Source organism: Callionymus lyra, chromosome 8 (assembly GCF_982586985.1).
Source record: "Callionymus lyra chromosome 8, fCalLyr1.hap1.1, whole genome shotgun sequence".
Taxonomy (NCBI): domain Eukaryota; kingdom Metazoa; phylum Chordata; class Actinopteri; order Syngnathiformes; family Callionymidae; genus Callionymus; species Callionymus lyra.
In genome coordinates, this window is record NC_141825.1 from 24,995,107 (window position 1) to 25,014,695 (window position 19,589).

Sequence of the window (19,589 nt, forward strand, 5' to 3'; positions counted from 1 at the left end):
AACAAGGTGTAGTTCTCCCTATAACCACTAGATGGTGGCAGAGCACCTCTGCTTTGATGCTGCTATACTCAGGAACCATCAGCGAGGTCCGGTTGGAAGAGGGTCAGAACCACTTACTGGTTTGGGGAGGCTGCACTGCTGCATGTCCTCGTACCCCATGCTCCGCTGGCGCCCCCCGCACGGGTGGTTCATGGTGCCCGGGGCGCTGGTGACCCCGTCGCTGTAGTGGCTGGTGTGAGACGGGTTGTAGGCGCTGTGGGCGTGATGGATGTGGCGCCGGCGGCTGACGGAGGAGAGACGGGATCCGGTCAACGACGGGCGGGTCAGAGAAGAACCGCTGGAACCGGTTCGGGATCAGACGAGTCACTTACTTGGAGGGCGGAGACGGCGGGTCGTGGTCTCGGGGGGCCAGGCTGAAGGCGTTGCCTAGCAACATGTGCATCTGCGTGCGGACCTCGTCGATGGACGGTTGAGAGCTGAGCGTGGACGAGTCGGACCCTCGGTGAGCCTTCACCCCGAAGCTGCTGGTACCAGTTCCTGAACCCCCGTATCCGAGAGAACTCATCAGACGATCCATGCTGGTCTCTTCGAACGGCTCCGGCTCCGCCTGAGGAACAAACACACACATGAACACACATGAACACACATGAAAATGAACACACACATTAACGCTTTTATAAATACGCACATATGAACAAACACACACACACAAACACAAATAAACACATATACACATGCAAAAGAACATACAAATGAACACAAACACACACTTGATCATAAACACACACATGAAAAAGGACACGCATCACATTAACACTAAAACACACACACACGGACACCCACACAAGAACACAAACACACTCAAGAATGCACACACACATAAAAAAATGAAGACAAACCAGACACATGGACATAAACACAAACATACACACACAAAAGCACACATGAACACACACATAAACATGAACACATGAACACAGTCAGTCACAAGAACACAGACACAAAGACATAAACACATGAGCACAGACACACACATAAACACAAACATACATATACAAAACACACATGAACACAAACATAAACACAGACAAACACAAGAACACAGACACAAAGACATAAACACACTCATGAACACAAACATAAACACATGAGCACAGACACACACATAAACACAAATATACATATACAAAAACACACATGAACACAAACATAAACACAGACAAACACAAGAACACAGACACAAAGACATAAACACACTCATGAATACACGTGAAAACAAACACACACATGAACACAGGCATGAACACACACAAGAACACAGACACACACATAAACACAAATATACATATACAAAAACACACATGAACACAAACATAAACACAGACAAACACAAGAACACAGACACAAAGACATAAACACACTCATGAACACACGTGAAAACAAACACACACATGAACACAGGCATGAACACACACAAGAACACAGACACACAAAAACACAAACACACACATGAACACACATAAACACAGTCACAAACACACAAAAACACAAACACACACACGAACACACAAACAGACGTGGTCGTACGTCGTAGCCGTTGTTTCGTATTCCTCTGCGGGTTCGTTCTCTCAGCACCAGCAGGTCCATCTCCGTCTCCACCGGGCTCGGGCTGCTCAGGGACTGACGGCTCCAGTAGGCGGGCTCTCTGGGGTGGGAGTACCTGGAGGAGACGCATCATGTGACCACTCTGAGCGAGGAGTAGATAGAACGACACTGACCTCTTGTGGCAGCCGGCGAAGGACGCTCGCTTCTCTTCGGCGGTCAGGGGCTCCTTGACGCCGTTGTCGTGGCGACCGTGGCGCCCGTCACGGTGCCCGTAACCGTGGCTGCCGCTCTCCGACAGAGAGAACTCGCCGTTGACCTTCCTCCGACCTTTCTGACGCAGCTTGTTCCTGTACAGGTCCAGGTCCGACTTCTGCTTCGGACCCACGTGGTTGACCTGCGGAGGACGTCGACGCTTGTGACCTTTGACCTTTAACAGCCTCACAGGCCTGACAGTGGTCGCGAGCGAGAGCTAACATGTTAGCATCGTAGCAAAACACTGTTTTACTGAAGACGAGGTGTTTTTTTTTTCTTGTGTGTGTATGTAATGTGTCTATATGTATGTGTGTGAATGTGTGTTTATGTGAGTGTGTTTTTGAGCCTGTGTGCGTGTGACGTGTGTATGTATGAGTATTATATATTGATGTGTGTGTGGGTATAAATGTGTGTAATGTGTCATGTGTGTGTATGTGTCTCTATGTGTGTGCATGTGAGTGTGTGTGTCTGTGTGTGTATAGGTGTGTGTGTATGTATGGTGTGTGTATGTATAGCTATGTGTGTGTTTGTGTGTATGTTTATATATGTGTGCGTGTGTGTGTGAATATATATGTTTGTATATGTGTGTGTGTTTGTATATATATACTGTATATGTTTGTATATATATATGTGTATGTGTGTGTGTTTATGTGTGTGTCTATATATGTGTGTAAGTGTGTGTGTGTGTGTGTCTGTATATGTGTGTGTTAGTGTGTGTGTATAGGTGTCTGTATATATATATATTTGTGTATATGTGTGTGTATAGGTGCGTGTATATATGTGTGTCTATATGTGTGTGTGTGTATATGTGTCTGTGTGTATATATGTATATGTATGTGTGTGTGTATATATGTGTGTGTGTGTGTGTATGTGTGTATATGTGTGTGTCTATATATGTGTGTAAGTTTGTGTGTGTGTATGTGTGTCTGTATATGCGTATGTGTGTGTGTGTGTGTATATGTGTGTGTGTCTCTATATGTGTATATATGTGTGTATATGTGTGTGTGTGTGTATATGTGTGTGTGTGTGTGTGTGTATATATATATATATATCTATGTGTGTGTGTGTGTATATGTGTGTATATGTGTGTGTGTCTCACCTCTCCGTTGAGGACGACAGAGTCTTGACTGTGAGACGAGGTCGTCTGGTAGATGTTGTTCTGAGCCGTCAAGGGTTTGATGGAGATGAGTCTCAGTGAACTGCTGTGGACGTCGTACGACTCTGAGGACAAACAGACCCACAACTGTGTCCACATCTGTCCAGGCTTGGACCCGTGAGTGTGTGTTTCATCAGTGTGTGTGAGCGACGACCCTCACCGGTGGTGCTGCGCTTGTGCAGCTCCTCCTTGCTCTTGCTGCTGCCGCTCGTGTTCTTCTTCCAGGCCGACGAACTCTTGCTGCTGTTCATCTTCCCCGAGCCGTCGCTCGACATCGAACCTTCTTCCTCGCTTGGCAACCGCCTGGAGTCGCCATGGCAACAGTGAGGGAAGAGGAGAAGAGTTGTGAGTCTGTTCTCAAGGAGACAGGAAGTTACAGACCAGCAACACACAAGTGGAGCCGACGCACAAACACAACACTTTCTTGTTGCTTCAGATTCTACAAACACACACACACACATGTACATACAGACATGCATACATACATGTGCACACACACACACTCACCTATACACACATGCACACACATACACACACTCACCTATACACACATGCACACATATACATTCAGACATGCACACACACAAACATACATACATACACATACACACACCCACTCACCTATACACACATGCACACACACACATGCATGCATACATACACATTCATGCACTCAGAGACACACACACACTCTCACACACACACACCTGTGCACACACACACCTATATACACACGCATACACACACACACACATACACATGCACATGCACAAACACACACACACACATATATACACACATGCACACATATATACATACACATTCATACACTCAGAGACACACACACTCTCACACACACACCTATATACACACGCATACACACACACACACATACACATGCATACACACACGCACAAACACATATATACACACATGCACACATATATACATACACATTCATACACTCACTCACTCACACACACAAACACACACACTCACACTCACACACACACACAAACAACCACACACTCCCTCTCTCTGGTGTTCTCTCAGGAGTCTCACCCTCCATGGTGGAGGTCTGCAGATGGAGGTCTTTTGCTGGCGGTACCGTCCTGGTGAGTCTTCTTGTCGAGGGAAAGCGACGTCGGTGCTTCGCGGACAGGAAGTCCCAACACTTGTGTGTCTTTGGTGACCGACACGTTGTCGTCCGTGCGACAGATGTGCTTCTTGGCGTAATCGAAGCCCTGAACCGGCTGTTGAACATAAAAATGAACACAAGCGTCAACACTGCAACACAACTGCTACAACAACACAATGTGAAGAGGGTGGTCATAATCTTATTCCTTATTTTGTTGTGTGGAAAACATACGAGACAACAGCATACACAAGAAAGCAACACATACAAGACAGCAACACATACCAGACAGCAACACATACAAGACAGAAACACATAAAAGACAACAACACATAAAAGACAGCAACACATACAAGACAGCAACACATACAAGACAGAAACACATAAAAGACAACAACACATAAAAGACAGCAACACATACAAGAAAGCAACACATACAAGACAGCAACACATACAAGAAAGCAACACATACAAGACAGCAACACATACAAGAAAGCAACACATACAAGAAAGCAACACATACAAGACAGCAACACATACAAGACAGCAACACATACAAGACAGAAACACATAAAAGACAACAACACATAAAAGACAGCAACACATACAAGAAAGCAACACATACAAGAAAGCAACACATACAAGAAAGCAACACATAAAAGACAACAACACATAAAAGACAGCAACACATACAAGAAAGCAACACATACAAGACAGAAACACATAAAAGACAACAACACATACAAGACAGCAACACATACAAGAAAGCAACACATACAAGAAAGCAACACATAAAAGACAGCAACACATACAAGAAAGCAACACATACAAGACAGAAACACATAAAAGACAGCAACACATACAAGAAAGCAACACATACAAGAGAGCAACACATACAAGAAAGCAACACATAAAAGACAGCAACACATACAAGAAAGCAACACATACAAGAAAGCAACACATAAAAGACAGAAACACATAAAAGACAACAACACATAAAAGACAGCAACACATACAAGACAGAAACACATACAAGACAGCAACACATACAAGACAGCAACACATACAAGAAAGCAACACATACAAGAAAGCAACACATAAAAGACAGCAACACATACAAGAAAGAAACACATACAAGACAGCAACACATACAAGAAAGCAACACAAACAAGAAAACAACACATACAAGACAGCAACACATACAAGAAAGCAACACATACAAGACAGCAACACATACAAGAAAGAAACACATACAAGAAAGCAACACATACCAGACAGCAACACATACAAGACAGCAACACATACAAGAAAGCAACACATACAAGAAAGCAACACATACAAGAAAGCAACACATACCAGACAGCAACACATACAAGAAAGCAACACATACAAGAAAGCAACACATACAAGAAAGCAACACATACAAGACAGCAACACATACAAGAAAGAAACACATACAAGAAAGCAACACATACAAGAAAGCAACACATACAAGAAAGCAACACATACCAGACAGCAACACATACAAGAAAGCAACACATACAAGACAGCAACACATACAAGAAAGCAACACATACAAGAAAGCAACACATACAAGAAAGCAACACATACAAGACAGCAACACATACAAGAAAGCAACACATACAAGAAAGCAACACATACAAGAAAGCAACACATACAAGAAAGCAACACATACAAGACAGCAACACATAAAAGACAACAACACATACAAGAAAGCAACACATACAAGAAAGCAACACATACAAGACAGCAACACATACAAGAAAGCAACACATACAAGAAAGCAACACATACAAGACAGCAACACATACAAGAAAGCAACACATACAAGAAAGCAACACATACAAGAAAGCAACACATACAAGACAGCAACACATACCAGACAGCAACACATACAAGAAAGCAACACATACAAGACAGCAACACATACAAGAAAGCAACACATACAAGAAAGCCACACATACAAGACAGCAACACATACAAGACAGCAACACATACAAGACAGCAACACATACAAGAAAGCCACACATACAAGAAAGCCACACACACGAGACAGCAACGAACAAACCACAGCGACCTACACCAGGCATCAACGCACACAAGAAAACAACGCACGAGAGACAGCATCGCACACGAAACAGAAACGCACACATGACAGAAAGGTACACCAGACAGCAGCACACAAAAGGCAGCGTCAGACACAAAGACAGCAACGCAGACAAATGAACATGAAATAGCAACACATTTTAGACAGCGACACACATCAGACAACAACACACATCAGACAGCGACACACATCAGATAGCAACACACACTAGACAGTCACGCACACTAGACAGACACACACACTAGACAGAGACACAAGGTGTCATGTCCGCTGAGGAGCAGAGAGACGAGTCACATGACACGTCACCTGTGTAGATGTTTGTAATCATATGATGTTGTGTGTAGCAGAAACATTTGTGTGTTTGTGTGTAGCAGAAACATTTGTGATGTTGTGTGTATCAGAAACATTTGTGTGTTTGTGTGTAGCAGAAACATTTGTGATGTTGTGTGTAGCAGAAACATTTGTGTGTTTGTGTGTAGCAGAAACATTTGTGATGTTGTGTGTAGCAGAAACATTTGTGTGTTTGTGTGTAGCAGAAACATTTGTGATGTTGTGTGTAGCAGAAACATTTGTGTGTTTGTGTCGACGTGTTCACTGACACGTGTTCACTGAAGACGACGAACGACGAGGAAGCAGCAGCTTTAGTCTCGACACGTTTTCCAGACACTGTTACACAACAAGACCTGATTCTTCAGAGTGTAACTGAGGTGAGATCAGCGACACACACTCTCCGCTGCTGCAGCGCGTGTCTGGCTTATTGATAAACACACACACACACACACACACACAGTGTCCAGACAGTTGGTGTGTGTGTGTGAACATCCGCTCGTGCAGCTGCACGTGTGCAGGCTGGCGGCCAAATGTGGGAGGAATTAAACCAGCAACTCTACACACATGCATGAGCTTCTGTGTGTGAGTCGACGTTAACCACTGACCACTGCGACATCAACCACTGACCACTGCGACATCAACCACTGACCACTGCGACATCAACCACTGACCACTGCGACATCAACCACTGACCAGTGCGACATTAACTATAATGGTGTGAATTGTCAGTAATGAATTAATACACAGTTAATATTTTAATATAACCATAAAAACTACAATAAAGCCAAAACAAAGTAATAAAAAATATATGTATATATATATATATATATATATATATATATATATATATATATATATATACTGTATATATTCAATATAAATTGTTAGAGTGTAAAGTACTGAAATAATACCATCAATCGTTCCATCGAGCAAACTAACAGCCGACCACTGAAGCAGAAGCTTTTCCACATCACTTGCTCACTCAAATCTAAAATGGACCAATCAGAGAGCAGAACACACACACACACACACACACACACACACACACACACACACACACACACACACACACACACACACACACACACACACACACACACACACACCCCCCCCCCACACACACACACACACACACACAGTTGAGTTTAAGCTGCAGCCGAAATAAATGATTCCTGCAGCAACAACTACACAACAGAAATAACCTCTACTGTCACTGATACATTTTTCTACTAGAGAACACAAAACAGAAAGCAGAAAAAATTATATATATATATATATATATATATATGTATATACACACACACACACACATACACACACACACACACACACACACACAAACAAATCTATGTTGTTTGCAATTCACTGCTCGTCTAGAGAGTCTATTAACTTTGATTGGTTTTTGATTGACAGCTGATCATTGAACGTTCATGCAACAGGTGTGCGGCGGAGTACCTGGTGGTGGTAGCTGCCCCCTCGATAAGACGTCTGAGGAAGAGAAGCAGAAACAACAGTTACACACACTCAGCAGGAGCCACTTCCTGACAATCAGTCTCCGGCACCGTCTGTTCCCGACTGTTGCTCACACCAGCACACTTTACACCCGCACAACGTTTACACCCGCACAACCTTTACACCCACACAACGTTTACACCCGCACAACCTTTACACCCGCACAACGTTTACACAGGCACAACCTTTACACCTGCACAACCTTTACACCCGCACAACCTTTACACCCACACAACACTTACACCCGCACAACCTTTACACCCTCACAACCTTTACACCCGCACAACCTTTACACCCTCACAACCTTTACACCCGCACAACCTTTACACCCGCACAACGCTTACACCCTCACAACGTTTACACCCGCACAACGTTTACACCTGCACAACGCTTACACCCGCACAACGTTTACACCCGCACAACCTTTACACCCGCACAACCTGTACACCTGCACAACCTTTACACCCGCACAACCTTTACACCCGCACAATGCTCACAACACTCGCACAACACTCACACCCGAACAATGCTCACCTCACTCGCACAACACTCGCACAACGCTCACACCCGCACAACGTTAACAACCGCACAACGCTCATGCCTGCACAACGTTCACAACAGCACAACGTTCACAACCGCACAACGTTCACAACCGCACAACGTTCACAACCGCACAACGCTCAAACACGGCTCACACCCGCAAAATTCTCACACAATGCTTACGACCACACAACGCTCACACCCACCCAACATCTACACCCTCACAACGCTCGCAACACTCGCACAACACTCACTCAACACTCACACCCTAAGGTTCACCTTCGAGCGTGTCTTGAAGGTCCGGAATGCTCCGGTCTTGAACATGACCCGGTTCCTCTTGCACAGGATGAAGGCCACCATGCCGATGACCACCAGCAGCAGGAAGAGCGGCGTCAGCACAGCCATGATCCAGAGGTCACTGGGCGGAGTCTTGACCACGGCTGCAGACACACACACCGGGTCAGACTGGACTCGACACTTCAGTGACAGACGTCTTACGTTCCGCCTGCACTTGGATGAAGTAGCCCAGGGTCAGAGCCATGGTCTGGGAGTCCAGGCCGCTCAGGGTCTTGGCGGCATCGGTCCCCGTGATAGGAGCGCCGTTCAGCTGAGCATAGTAAGTCATCTCCGCTGGGTTCTTGGGACCCGGGAGTCGACGCATGCTCACCATCTGAGGAACATTCGGAGCATCACACACAAGATACAGTTAAAGCTGCTGAAGGCAACATAAGATCAGGTCCTCCAGGAGACTCCGATACCTCCTGATGCATCCTAAACTCAGGAATTATCATTGCAAATCATTCATTTGAGGGTCTCAACATGTACCTGGACTGTGTAGCCCGCCACAGTGGTGGCCCTCCGGGCCCTCAGGGTCCTGGTCCCCTGTCTGCCGGCCACCAGGAAGAGCTCGGCCAGTCTCTGCTCCATCATGTTGGCGAAGCTCTGGTAGTTTGTCTCCAGAGAAGAAGAGTCCACGTCCTGGATCACTGTCCAGATAAGAGAAGTATGAGAGGCGCTTTAAACTGCTGAGTAATGCTGAGTAATGCTGAGTAACGCACAGTAATGCAGAGTAATGCTCAGTAACGCCGAGTAATGCACAGTAAGGCTGCATAATGCTGAGTAATGCAGATTAATGCTGCTTGCTGCATTATGCCGAGTATTGCAGAGTAATGCAGAGTAACGCACAGTTACCCAGTGTAATGCAGAGTAATGCAGAGTAACACAGAGTAATGCAGAGTAACACATAGTAATGCAGTGTAATGCAGAGTAATGCAGAGTAACACAGAGTAATGCAATGTAATGCAGAGTAACGCACAGTTACCCAGTGTAATGCAGAGTAATGCAGAGTAACGCACAGTTACGCAGTGTAATGCAGAGTAATGCAGAGTAACGCACAGTTACGCAGTGTAATGCAGAGTAATGCAGAGTAACGCACAGTTACCCAGTGTAATGCAGAGTAATGCAGAGTAACACACAGTAATGCAGAGTAACACATAGTAATGCAGTGTAATGCAGAGTAACGCAGAGTAATGCACAGTTACGCAGTGTAATGCAGAGTAACGCAGAGTAACGCAGAGTAATGCACAGTTACGCAGTGTAATGCAGAGTAACGCAGAGTTACGCAGAGTAATGCACAGTTACGCAGTGTAATGCAGAGTAATGCAGAGTAACGCAGAGTAACGCAGAGTAATGCACAGTTACGCAGTGTAATGCAGAGTAACGCAGAGTTACGCAGAGTAATGCACAGTTACGCAGTGTAATGCAGAGTAATGCAGAGTAACGCAGAGTAACGCAGAGTAATGCACAGTTACGCAGTGTAATGCAGAGTAATGCAGAGTAACGCAGAGTTACGCAGAGTAATGCACAGTTACGCAGTGTAATGCAGAGTAATGCAGAGTAACGCAGAGTAACGCAGAGTAATGCACAGTTACGCAGTGTAATGCAGAGTAACGCAGAGTAATGCACAGTTACGCAGTGTAATGCAGAGTAATGCAGAGTAACACAGAGTAATGCAGAGTAACGCACAGTTACGCAGTGTAATGCAGAGTAACGCCGAGTAATGCAGAGTAATGCACAGTTACGCAGTGTAATGCAGAGTAATGCAGAGTAACGCAGAGTAATGCACAGTTACGCAGTGTAATGCAGAGTAATGCAGAGTAACGCAGAGTAATACACAGTTACGCAGTGTAATGCAGAGTAATGCAGAGTAACGCACAGTTACGCAGAGTAATGCAGAGTAACGCAGAGTAATGCATAGTTACGCAGTGTAATGCAGAGTAATGCAGAGTAACGCAGAGTAATACACAGTTACGCAGTGTAATGCAGAGTAATGCAGAGTAACGCACAGTTACGCAGAGTAATGCAGAGTAACGCAGAGTAATGCACAGTTACGCAGTGTAATGCAGAGTAATGCAGAGTAACGCAGAGTAATGCAAAGTTACGCAGTGTAATGCAGAGTAATGCAGAGTAATGCAGAGTAACACAGAGTAATGCAGAGTAACGCACAGTTACGCAGTGTAATGCAGAGTAACGCCGAGTAATGCAGAGTAACGCATAGTAACACAGAGTAATGCAGAGTAACGCAGAGTAATGCACAGTTACGCAGTATAATGCAGAGTAATGCAGAGTAACGCACAGTTACGCAGTGTAATGCAGAGTAATGCAGAGTAACGCATAGTAACACAGAGTAATGCAGAGTAACGCTGAGTAATGCACAGTTATGCAGTGTAATGTAGAGTAACGCACAGTTACGCAGTGTAATGCAGAGTAATGCACAGTTACGCAGTGTAATGCAGAGTAATGTAGAGTAACGCAAAGTTACGCAGTGTAATGCAGAGTAATGCAGAGTAATGCAGAGTAACACAGAGTAATGCAGAGTAACGCACAGTTACGCAGTGTAATGCAGAGTAACGCCGAGTAATGCAGAGTAACGCATAGTAACACAGAGTAATGCAGAGTAACGCAGAGTAATGCACAGTTACGCAGTGTAATGCAGAGTAATGCAGAGTAACGCACAGTTACGCAGTGTAATGCAGAGTAATGCAGAGTAACGCATAGTAACACAGAGTAATGCAGAGTAACGCTGAGTAATGCACAGTTATGCAGTGTAATGTAGAGTAACGCACAGTTACGCAGAGTAATGCAGAGTAATGCAGAGTAATGCAGAGTAATGCAGAGTAACACAGAGTAATGCAGAGTAACGCACAGTTACGCAGTGTAATGCAGAGTAACGCCGAGTAATGCAGAGTAATGCACAGTTACGCAGTGTAATGCAGAGTAATGCAGAGTAACGCATAGTAACACAGAGTAATGCAGAGTAACGCTGAGTAACGCTGAGTAATGCTGAGTAATGCCAAGTCATGCAGAGTAAGGCTGAGTAATGCTGAGTAATGCCGAGTAATGCAGAGTAATGCAGAGTAACGCATAGTAACACAGAGTAATGCAGAGTAACGCTGAGTAATGCTGAGTAATGCCAAGTCATGCAGAGTAAGGCTGAGTAATGCCGAGTAATGCTGAGTAATGCAGAGTTATGCATGTGTGTGTGTACCTGTTTTCACCCAGTAGTTCTTAGTTGCGGTGGAGGTGTTGAGGTTGTGATACTCCAGTGCTGAAGACATGTCAGATGAGAATTATTCAAATATATTGAACTAACATTTTAATCATCATCATCATCATCAATATCTTCTTCATCTTCATCATCATCATCTTCATCTTCATCTTCATCTTCATCTTCATCTTCATCTTCATCATCTTCATCTTCATCATCATCTTCATCATCATCTTCATCATCATCATATATTTCATGAGTTTCATCACTAAGGAACAAAGATCCACTAACGTTCAGCGATGATCATGGGAGGATAGAACAGGAAATATCCCACGAGTTCTGCCGTCAGCTGGTTCAAGAGTCCACTGGCGATGGTTCCGTTCAGGTCTGCGTCCTGGTTCTGGACCACGTAGACCACGGACACGGAGGGAGAGCCCACATCCTGGAACACACTCTGGATCTGAAGAGACAACAACATCTTTGTTTAGCTTTAGAGGCAACACAATCACACACAACTACACACTGTTTAGATGTTTAACACACTCACGCACACCAAGATATACACACAAAGAGAGAAACAGTGTGACTCGTGTGACTCAGTGTGACTCGTGTGACTCAGTGTGACTCGTGTGACTCAGTGTGACTCAGTGTGACTCGTGTGACTCAGTGTGACTCAGTGTGACTCGTGTGACTCAGTGTGACTCAGTGTGACTCGTGTGACTCAGTGTGACTCGTGTGACTCAGTGTGACTCGTGTGACTCAGTGTGACTCGTGTGACTCAGTGTGACTCAGTGTGACTCGTGTGACTCAGTGTGACTCGTGTGACTCGTGTGACTCAGTGTGACTCAGTGTGACTCAGTGTGACTCAGTGTGACTCTGTGTGACTCAGTGTGACTCAGTGTGACTCGTGTGACTCGTGTGACTCAGTGTGACTCAGTGTGACTCAGTGTGACTCAGTGTGACTCGTGTGACTCAGTGTGACTCAGTGTGACTCGTGTGACTCGTGTGACTCAGTGTGACTCAGTGTGACTCGTGTGACTCAGTGTGACTCAGTGTGACTCAGTGTGATTCAGTGTGACTCAGTGTGACTCGTATGATACGTGTGACTCAGTGTGACTCAGTGTGACTCAGTGTGACTCAGTGTGATTCAGTGTGACTCAGTGTGACTCGTGTGACTCAGTGTGACTCGTGTGACTCGTGTGACTCAGTGTGACTCAGTGTGACTCAGTGTGACTCAGTGTGACTCTGTGTGACTCAGTGTGACTCAGTGTGACTCGTGTGACTCGTGTGACTCAGTGTGACTCAGTGTGACTCAGTGTGACTCAGTGTGACTCGTGTGACTCAGTGTGACTCAGTGTGACTCGTGTGACTCGTGTGACTCAGTGTGACTCAGTGTGACTCGTGTGACTCAGTGTGACTCAGTGTGACTCAGTGTGATTCAGTGTGACTCAGTGTGACTCGTATGATACGTGTGACTCAGTGTGACTCAGTGTGACTCAGTGTGACTCGTGTGACTCAGTGTGACTCAGTGTGACTCGTGTGACTCAGTGTGACTCGTGTGACTCAGTGTGACTCAGTGTGACTCAGTGTGACTCGTGTGACTCGTGTGACTCAGTGTGACTCAGTGTGACTCGTGTGACTCAGTGTGACTCAGTGTGATTCAGTGTGACTCAGTGTGACTCGTGTGACTCGTGTGACTCAGTGTGACTCGTGTGACTCGTGTGACTCAGTGTGACTCGTGTGACTCGTGTGACTCAGTGTGACTCAGTGTGACTCAGTGTGACTCTGTGTGACTCAGTGTGACTCTGTGTGACTCGTGTGACTCAGTGTGACTCGTGTGACTCGTGTGACTCAGTGTGACTCAGTGTGACTCAGTGTGACTCAGTGTGACTCAGTGTGACTCAGTGTGACTCGTGTGACTCAGTGTGACTCAGTGTGACTCGTGTGACTCGTGTGACTCAGTGTGACTCAGTGTGACTCGTGTGACTCATTGTGACTCGTGTGACTCGAGTGACTCGTGTGACTCAGTGTGACTCGTGTGACTCAGTGTGACTCAGTGTGACTCGTGTGACTCAGTGTGACTCGTGTGACTCAGTGTGACTCAGTGTGACTCGTGTGACTCGTGTGACTCAGTGTGACTCAGTGTGACTCGTGTGACTCATTGTGACTCGTGTGACTCATTGTGACTCGTGTGACTCGAGTGACTCGTGTGACTCAGTGTGACTCGTGTGACTCGTGTGACTCAGTGTGACTCGTGTGACTCAGTGTGACTCGTGTGACTCGTGTGACTCGTGTGACTCGTGTGACTCAGTGTGACTCGTGTGACTCGTGTGACTCAGTGTGACTCGTGTGACTCGTGTGACTCAGTGTGACTCGTGTGACTCAGTGTGACTCGTGTGACTCGTGTGACTCAGTGTGACTCGTGTGACTCAGTGTGACTCGTGTGACTCAGTGTGACTCGTGTGACTCGTGTGACTCAGTGTGACTCGTGTGACTCAGTGTGACTCGTGTGACTCAGTGTGACTCGTGTGACTCGTGTGACTCAGTGTGACTCGTGTGACTCAGTGTGACTCGTGTGACTCAGTGTGACTCGGTGTGACTCAGTGAGACTCGAGTACCTCCACAGTGAGTCTGTTGTACGTCTCCAGGACCTTGTCTTGAGCTTCATCGAAGGCGTTCTCCAGCCTCTGCTGCACCATCTGCACGAAGCTGCAGGAGTAGATGTCGTCTGTCGGGCCCACGAACCTCAACACTGTGGACAAGAGAGAACCTGGAGTAAACCTGAGAGTCGATCACTCTGAGGACCTGAGTCACAAAACACTTATGTCTGTTGTCCCTCAATGTTAATGTAGTCAAACTGTGACTCACTGCAGCAACTGTGACTCACTGCAGCAACTCACTCCTGTGACTCGCTGCAGTAACTGTGACTCGCGACTCTCGGCTGTGACTCGCAGCTGTGACTCTCGGCTGTGACTCGCGGATGTGTCTCGCTGTTGTGAATCGCAGTTGTGACTGCTGCTGTTACTCGCAGAGGTGACTCGCGACTTTGACTCGCGGCTGTGACTCGCAGCTGTGACTACGGCTGTGACTCTCGGCTGTGACTCGCGGCTGTGACCCTCTGCTGTGACTCTCAGCGACATGCGGCTCTGACTTGCGGCTGTGACTCTCGGCTGTGACTCTCGGCTGTGACTCTCGGCTGTGACTCGCGGCTGTGACTGCGGCTGTGACTCTCGGCTCTGATTCTTGGCTGTGACTCTCGGCTGTGACTGCGGCTGTGACTGCGGCTGTGACTCGCGGGTGTGACTCGTGGGTGTGACTCGCAGCTGTGACTGCGGCTGTGACTCTCGGCTGTGACTCGCTACTTTGACTCGCGGCTGTGACTGCGGCTGAGAACTCTCTGCTGTGACTCTCAGCGACATGCGGCTCTGACTTGCGGCTGTGACTCGCGGCTGTGACTGCGGCTGTGACTCTCAGCTGTGACTCTCAGCTGTGACTCTCAGCGACATGCGGCTCTGACTCGCGGCTGTGACTCGCGGCTGTGACTGCGGCTGTGACTGCGGCTGTGACTGCGGCTGTGACTCTCGGCTGTGACTCGCGGCTGTGACTGCGGCTGTGACTCGCGACTTTGACTCGCGGCTGTGACTGCGGCTGTGACTCGCGACTTTGACTCGCGGCTGTGACTGCGGCTGTGACTCTCGGCTGTGACTCGCAACTGTGACTGCGGCAGTAACTCTCGGCTGTGACTCGCTACTTTGACTCGCGGCTGTGACTGCAGCTGTGACTCTCGGCTGTGACTCTCGGCTGTGACTCTCGGCTGTGACCCGCGGTTGTGACTCACAGCTGTGACTGCTGCTGTTACTCGCAGATGTGACTCGCGGCTGTGAATCGCAGTTGTGATTCGCGGCTGTGACTCGCGGCTGTGAATCGCAGTTGTGACTGCTGCTGTTACTCGCAGATGTGACTCGCGGCTGTGATTCGCAGATGTGACTCGCGGCTGTGATTCGCGGCTGTGACTCGCGGCTGTGAATCGCAGTTGTGACTGCGGCTGTTACTCGCAGATGTGACGCGCAGCTGTGACTCGCCGATGTGACTCGCGCTGTGACTCGCGGCGATGAGCCTCTGCTGTGACTCGTGTCAGGACGCTGGTCAGCAACATGGAGTCATGACTGCAGAAGACGGACCTACATCAGACAGAAGGAGCAGCTCGTGTTCACTGACCTACTTACTAATCTTATGCAAATCAAGCTGCAGCTCATAAATAATGAAGCGAAACATGAAGATGGTTTTTCTGTCAGTGAACGCACCATCACTTCCTGTTCATTGTCATGACCTTCGCCATCTTTGTCATCTTCATCTTCATCACTTCATCGTCATGAACTTCACCATCTTTATCATCTTCATCACTTGACCATCATGACCTTCACCATCTTTATCATCTTCATCTTTATCACTTCATCATCATGACTTTCGCCATCTTTATCATCTTCATCTTCATCACTTGATCATCATGACGTTCGCCATCTTTATCATCTTCATCTTCATCACTTGATCATCATGACGTTCGCCATCTTCATCATCATCATCTTCATCACTTCATCATCATGACCTTCACCATCTTTATCATCTTCATCACTTCATCATTATGACTTTCGCCATCTTTATCATCTTCATCTTCATCACTTGATCATCATGAACTTCACCATCTTTATCATCTTCATCACTTCATCATCATGATTTTCGCCATCTTTATCATCTTCATCTTCATCACATCATCATCTTCATCACTTCATCATCATGAACTTCACCATCTTTATCATCTTCATCACTTCATCATCATGATTTTCGCCATCTTTATCATCATCATGAACTTCACCATCTTTATCATCTTCATCTTCATCACATCATCATCTTCATCACTTCATCATCATGAACTTCACCATCTTTATCATCTTCATCACTTCATCATCATGATTTTCGCCATCTTTATCATCATAATATTCATCACATCATCATCTTCATCACTTCATCATCATGAACTTCACCATCTTTATCATCTTCATCTTCATCACTTCATCTTCATGACTTTAGCCATCTTCATCATCATCATATTCATCACATCATCATCTTCATCACTTCATCATCATGAACTTCACCATCTTTATCATCATCATCATCTTCATCACTTCATCATCATGACCTTCACCAACTTTATCATCATCATCATCTTCATCATTACTTTATTATCTTAATTTTCCTTTTCATCTTTATCTTCACTAATTCATCATCATCATCATCATCTTCATCCATCATGACCTTCATCATCATCTTCATCGTTATCTGTGTGTTCGTGGGATCGATGGATAGATGGATGCATCTATCCATCCATCCAAATCCAAAATAGGTGAAAAACAGACACACCAATTGGATTAGCTTGACCTCCCTCCCCCCCAGGCTAGCTGGGACCTGCGTGTCATTACTGAGTCATGTTGGAGGATATGGTCACACGGCTGACTCGGCACCTTCTCACCTGTCCTCAGCTGCAGGTGCACACTGGGGGGGGGCAGCCAGGTCGCCACGGGAACCAGCACGGCCCTGACCAGCGGCGCGAACTGACGGACGTCCGACAGCAGCCGGTCGAAGCCGTAGACGTTCACGGCCTCCAACACCCGAGACGACATGTAGACCGTCTTACCGCTGCTGACGTAGTAGACCAGGGTCACGTTGTGAGGACCACAATCTTCTCGCTCCACCTGAGAGAAGAACCTGGTCAACAAGCTGACATCACACACACAGACACACGCACTGTATACGTACAACAAGTGTTGATGAAGGTCCACAAACACAACTTTAATCCGACAACTTCTCGTCTTACCTGAGCAGCGACGCCCGAGTCATTGAGCGCCCTCTGCAGGGCGTGGCTCAGACCTTTAGACAGGTTCTGCTTCAGGATCAGATCCAGATGGTTTTTTCTCAGCTCAACGGAGAGAACTGTGACATCAGACACAAGTTAACTACACAACAACTGACCGCCACATGCCATAAATCTTCGGGCTCACCTGTTTTGAGCCAGTACTTCTCCGTCACGTTGCAGGGCAGGAGAACCTCTTCTGTGGTGCTGCTCGGTGGTTCTGTGGTGGTGGCGGACGTAGTTTGGAGTGGGATGAACACAAGGGTGTTGGCAGCAGGTCTTGTGGTAGGAGCAGGGGTCGTGGTGGGAGACGGTGTCGTGGTAGGAGAAGGTGTCGTGGTCGGGGCTAGAGTCGTGGTAGGAGCGAGTGTGGTGGTCGGAGCAAGTGTCGTGGTAGGAGAAGTTGTTGTGGTGGTAGAAGGGGTGGTGGTGGGAGAAGGGGTGGTGGCAGCAGTTGTAGTGGTAGGAGAAGGTGTCGTGGTGGGAGAAGGTGTCGTGGTGGGAGAAGGTGTCGTGGTTGGAGAAGGTGTCGTGGTGGGAGAAGGTGTCGTGGTGGGAGAAGGTGTCATTGTGGGAGAAGGTGTTGTGGTGGGAGAAAGTTTCGTAGTGGGAGCAGTTGTCGTGGTGGTTGTAACTGTGGTGGTCATTGTAGTTATGGTGGTTGGTGGGGTGAAGGTCGGTCCAAGGGTGGTGACTGGTGGCGTGGTGGTATCCTCTGCGGTCGTCTGAGCGGTGATGACTTCCGTCAGGGTCACAGTCTGAGCGGTGGTTGAGGCGTCGGCGGTCGATGCCACCGCATCACTGCGGCGGTCTGTGGCGGACCTGAAGGTCAGAGGTGCCAGGGTGGTCGTCGAAGTGGTCGTGGGCTGAGACGTGGTCCTGGTGCGCGGGGGCGCAATGGAGTTCCACTGGTGGCTGGAGAAGGGACTGGTGACGTTGGGGGGCAGCGTGACGTCGTGGTCGCCCACCGTGGACAGCAGAGCCTCGGGGACGGTGGGAAGATCCCAGGCTGGCAGGCTGCTGATGGACTCGTCCGTGGCTGCACAATCACAGACGCACAACATCACTACACACCGCGTCTGCACACCGTCACTACACATCGTCACCACGCACTGTAATTACACACCATACCTTCACACCATGAGTGCACACCATCACTACACATAGTTACATGACACCTTCACTACACTTTGTCACCGCACACCATGACTACACACTGTATCTATATGCTGAAACTACACACTACACACAGCCACCACTAGACTGCATAAATGCACTAAACACAAACACAGGACCATCACCGCACACCATCACTGCTGTCCTACACACAGTCACTACACACCTTCACTGCGCATCATCATCTCAACCCTGACACACAATAAGACTACACACAGTGACTACAAACCGTCAGTGAAAACTATCACCAGTACTGACACAACTTCAATACACACCGTGACTACAGGCTGTGACTACCCG

The 19,589-nt window shown here is 47.1% G+C and overlaps 1 protein-coding gene across 2 annotated transcripts in view; it reads right to left on the bottom strand.

The window, feature by feature from the left end:
• Positions 1-19,589, bottom strand: part of kiaa1549la (KIAA1549-like a) — a 42,570-nt gene that overhangs the window by 6,749 nt on the left and 16,232 nt on the right. For both annotated transcript variants that reach the window (XM_087796716.1, XM_087796715.1), the window contains exons 3-19: positions 18,262-19,152; positions 18,078-18,193; positions 17,733-17,955; positions 14,824-14,957; positions 12,497-12,665; positions 12,206-12,265; positions 9,484-9,644; positions 9,157-9,328; positions 8,938-9,098; positions 8,062-8,094; positions 4,076-4,266; positions 3,174-3,316; positions 2,957-3,078; positions 1,779-1,999; positions 1,588-1,720; positions 372-607; positions 118-283 (exon numbers count right to left, since the gene is read on the bottom strand). In XM_087796716.1, the coding sequence (XP_087652842.1) occupies positions 118-283; positions 372-607; positions 1,588-1,720; positions 1,779-1,999; positions 2,957-3,078; positions 3,174-3,316; positions 4,076-4,266; positions 8,062-8,094; positions 8,938-9,098; positions 9,157-9,328; positions 9,484-9,644; positions 12,206-12,265; positions 12,497-12,665; positions 14,824-14,957; positions 17,733-17,955; positions 18,078-18,193; positions 18,262-19,152 (3,332 nt within the window). The remainder of the gene's footprint in view (positions 1-117; positions 284-371; positions 608-1,587; positions 1,721-1,778; positions 2,000-2,956; positions 3,079-3,173; positions 3,317-4,075; positions 4,267-8,061; positions 8,095-8,937; positions 9,099-9,156; positions 9,329-9,483; positions 9,645-12,205; positions 12,266-12,496; positions 12,666-14,823; positions 14,958-17,732; positions 17,956-18,077; positions 18,194-18,261; positions 19,153-19,589) is intronic.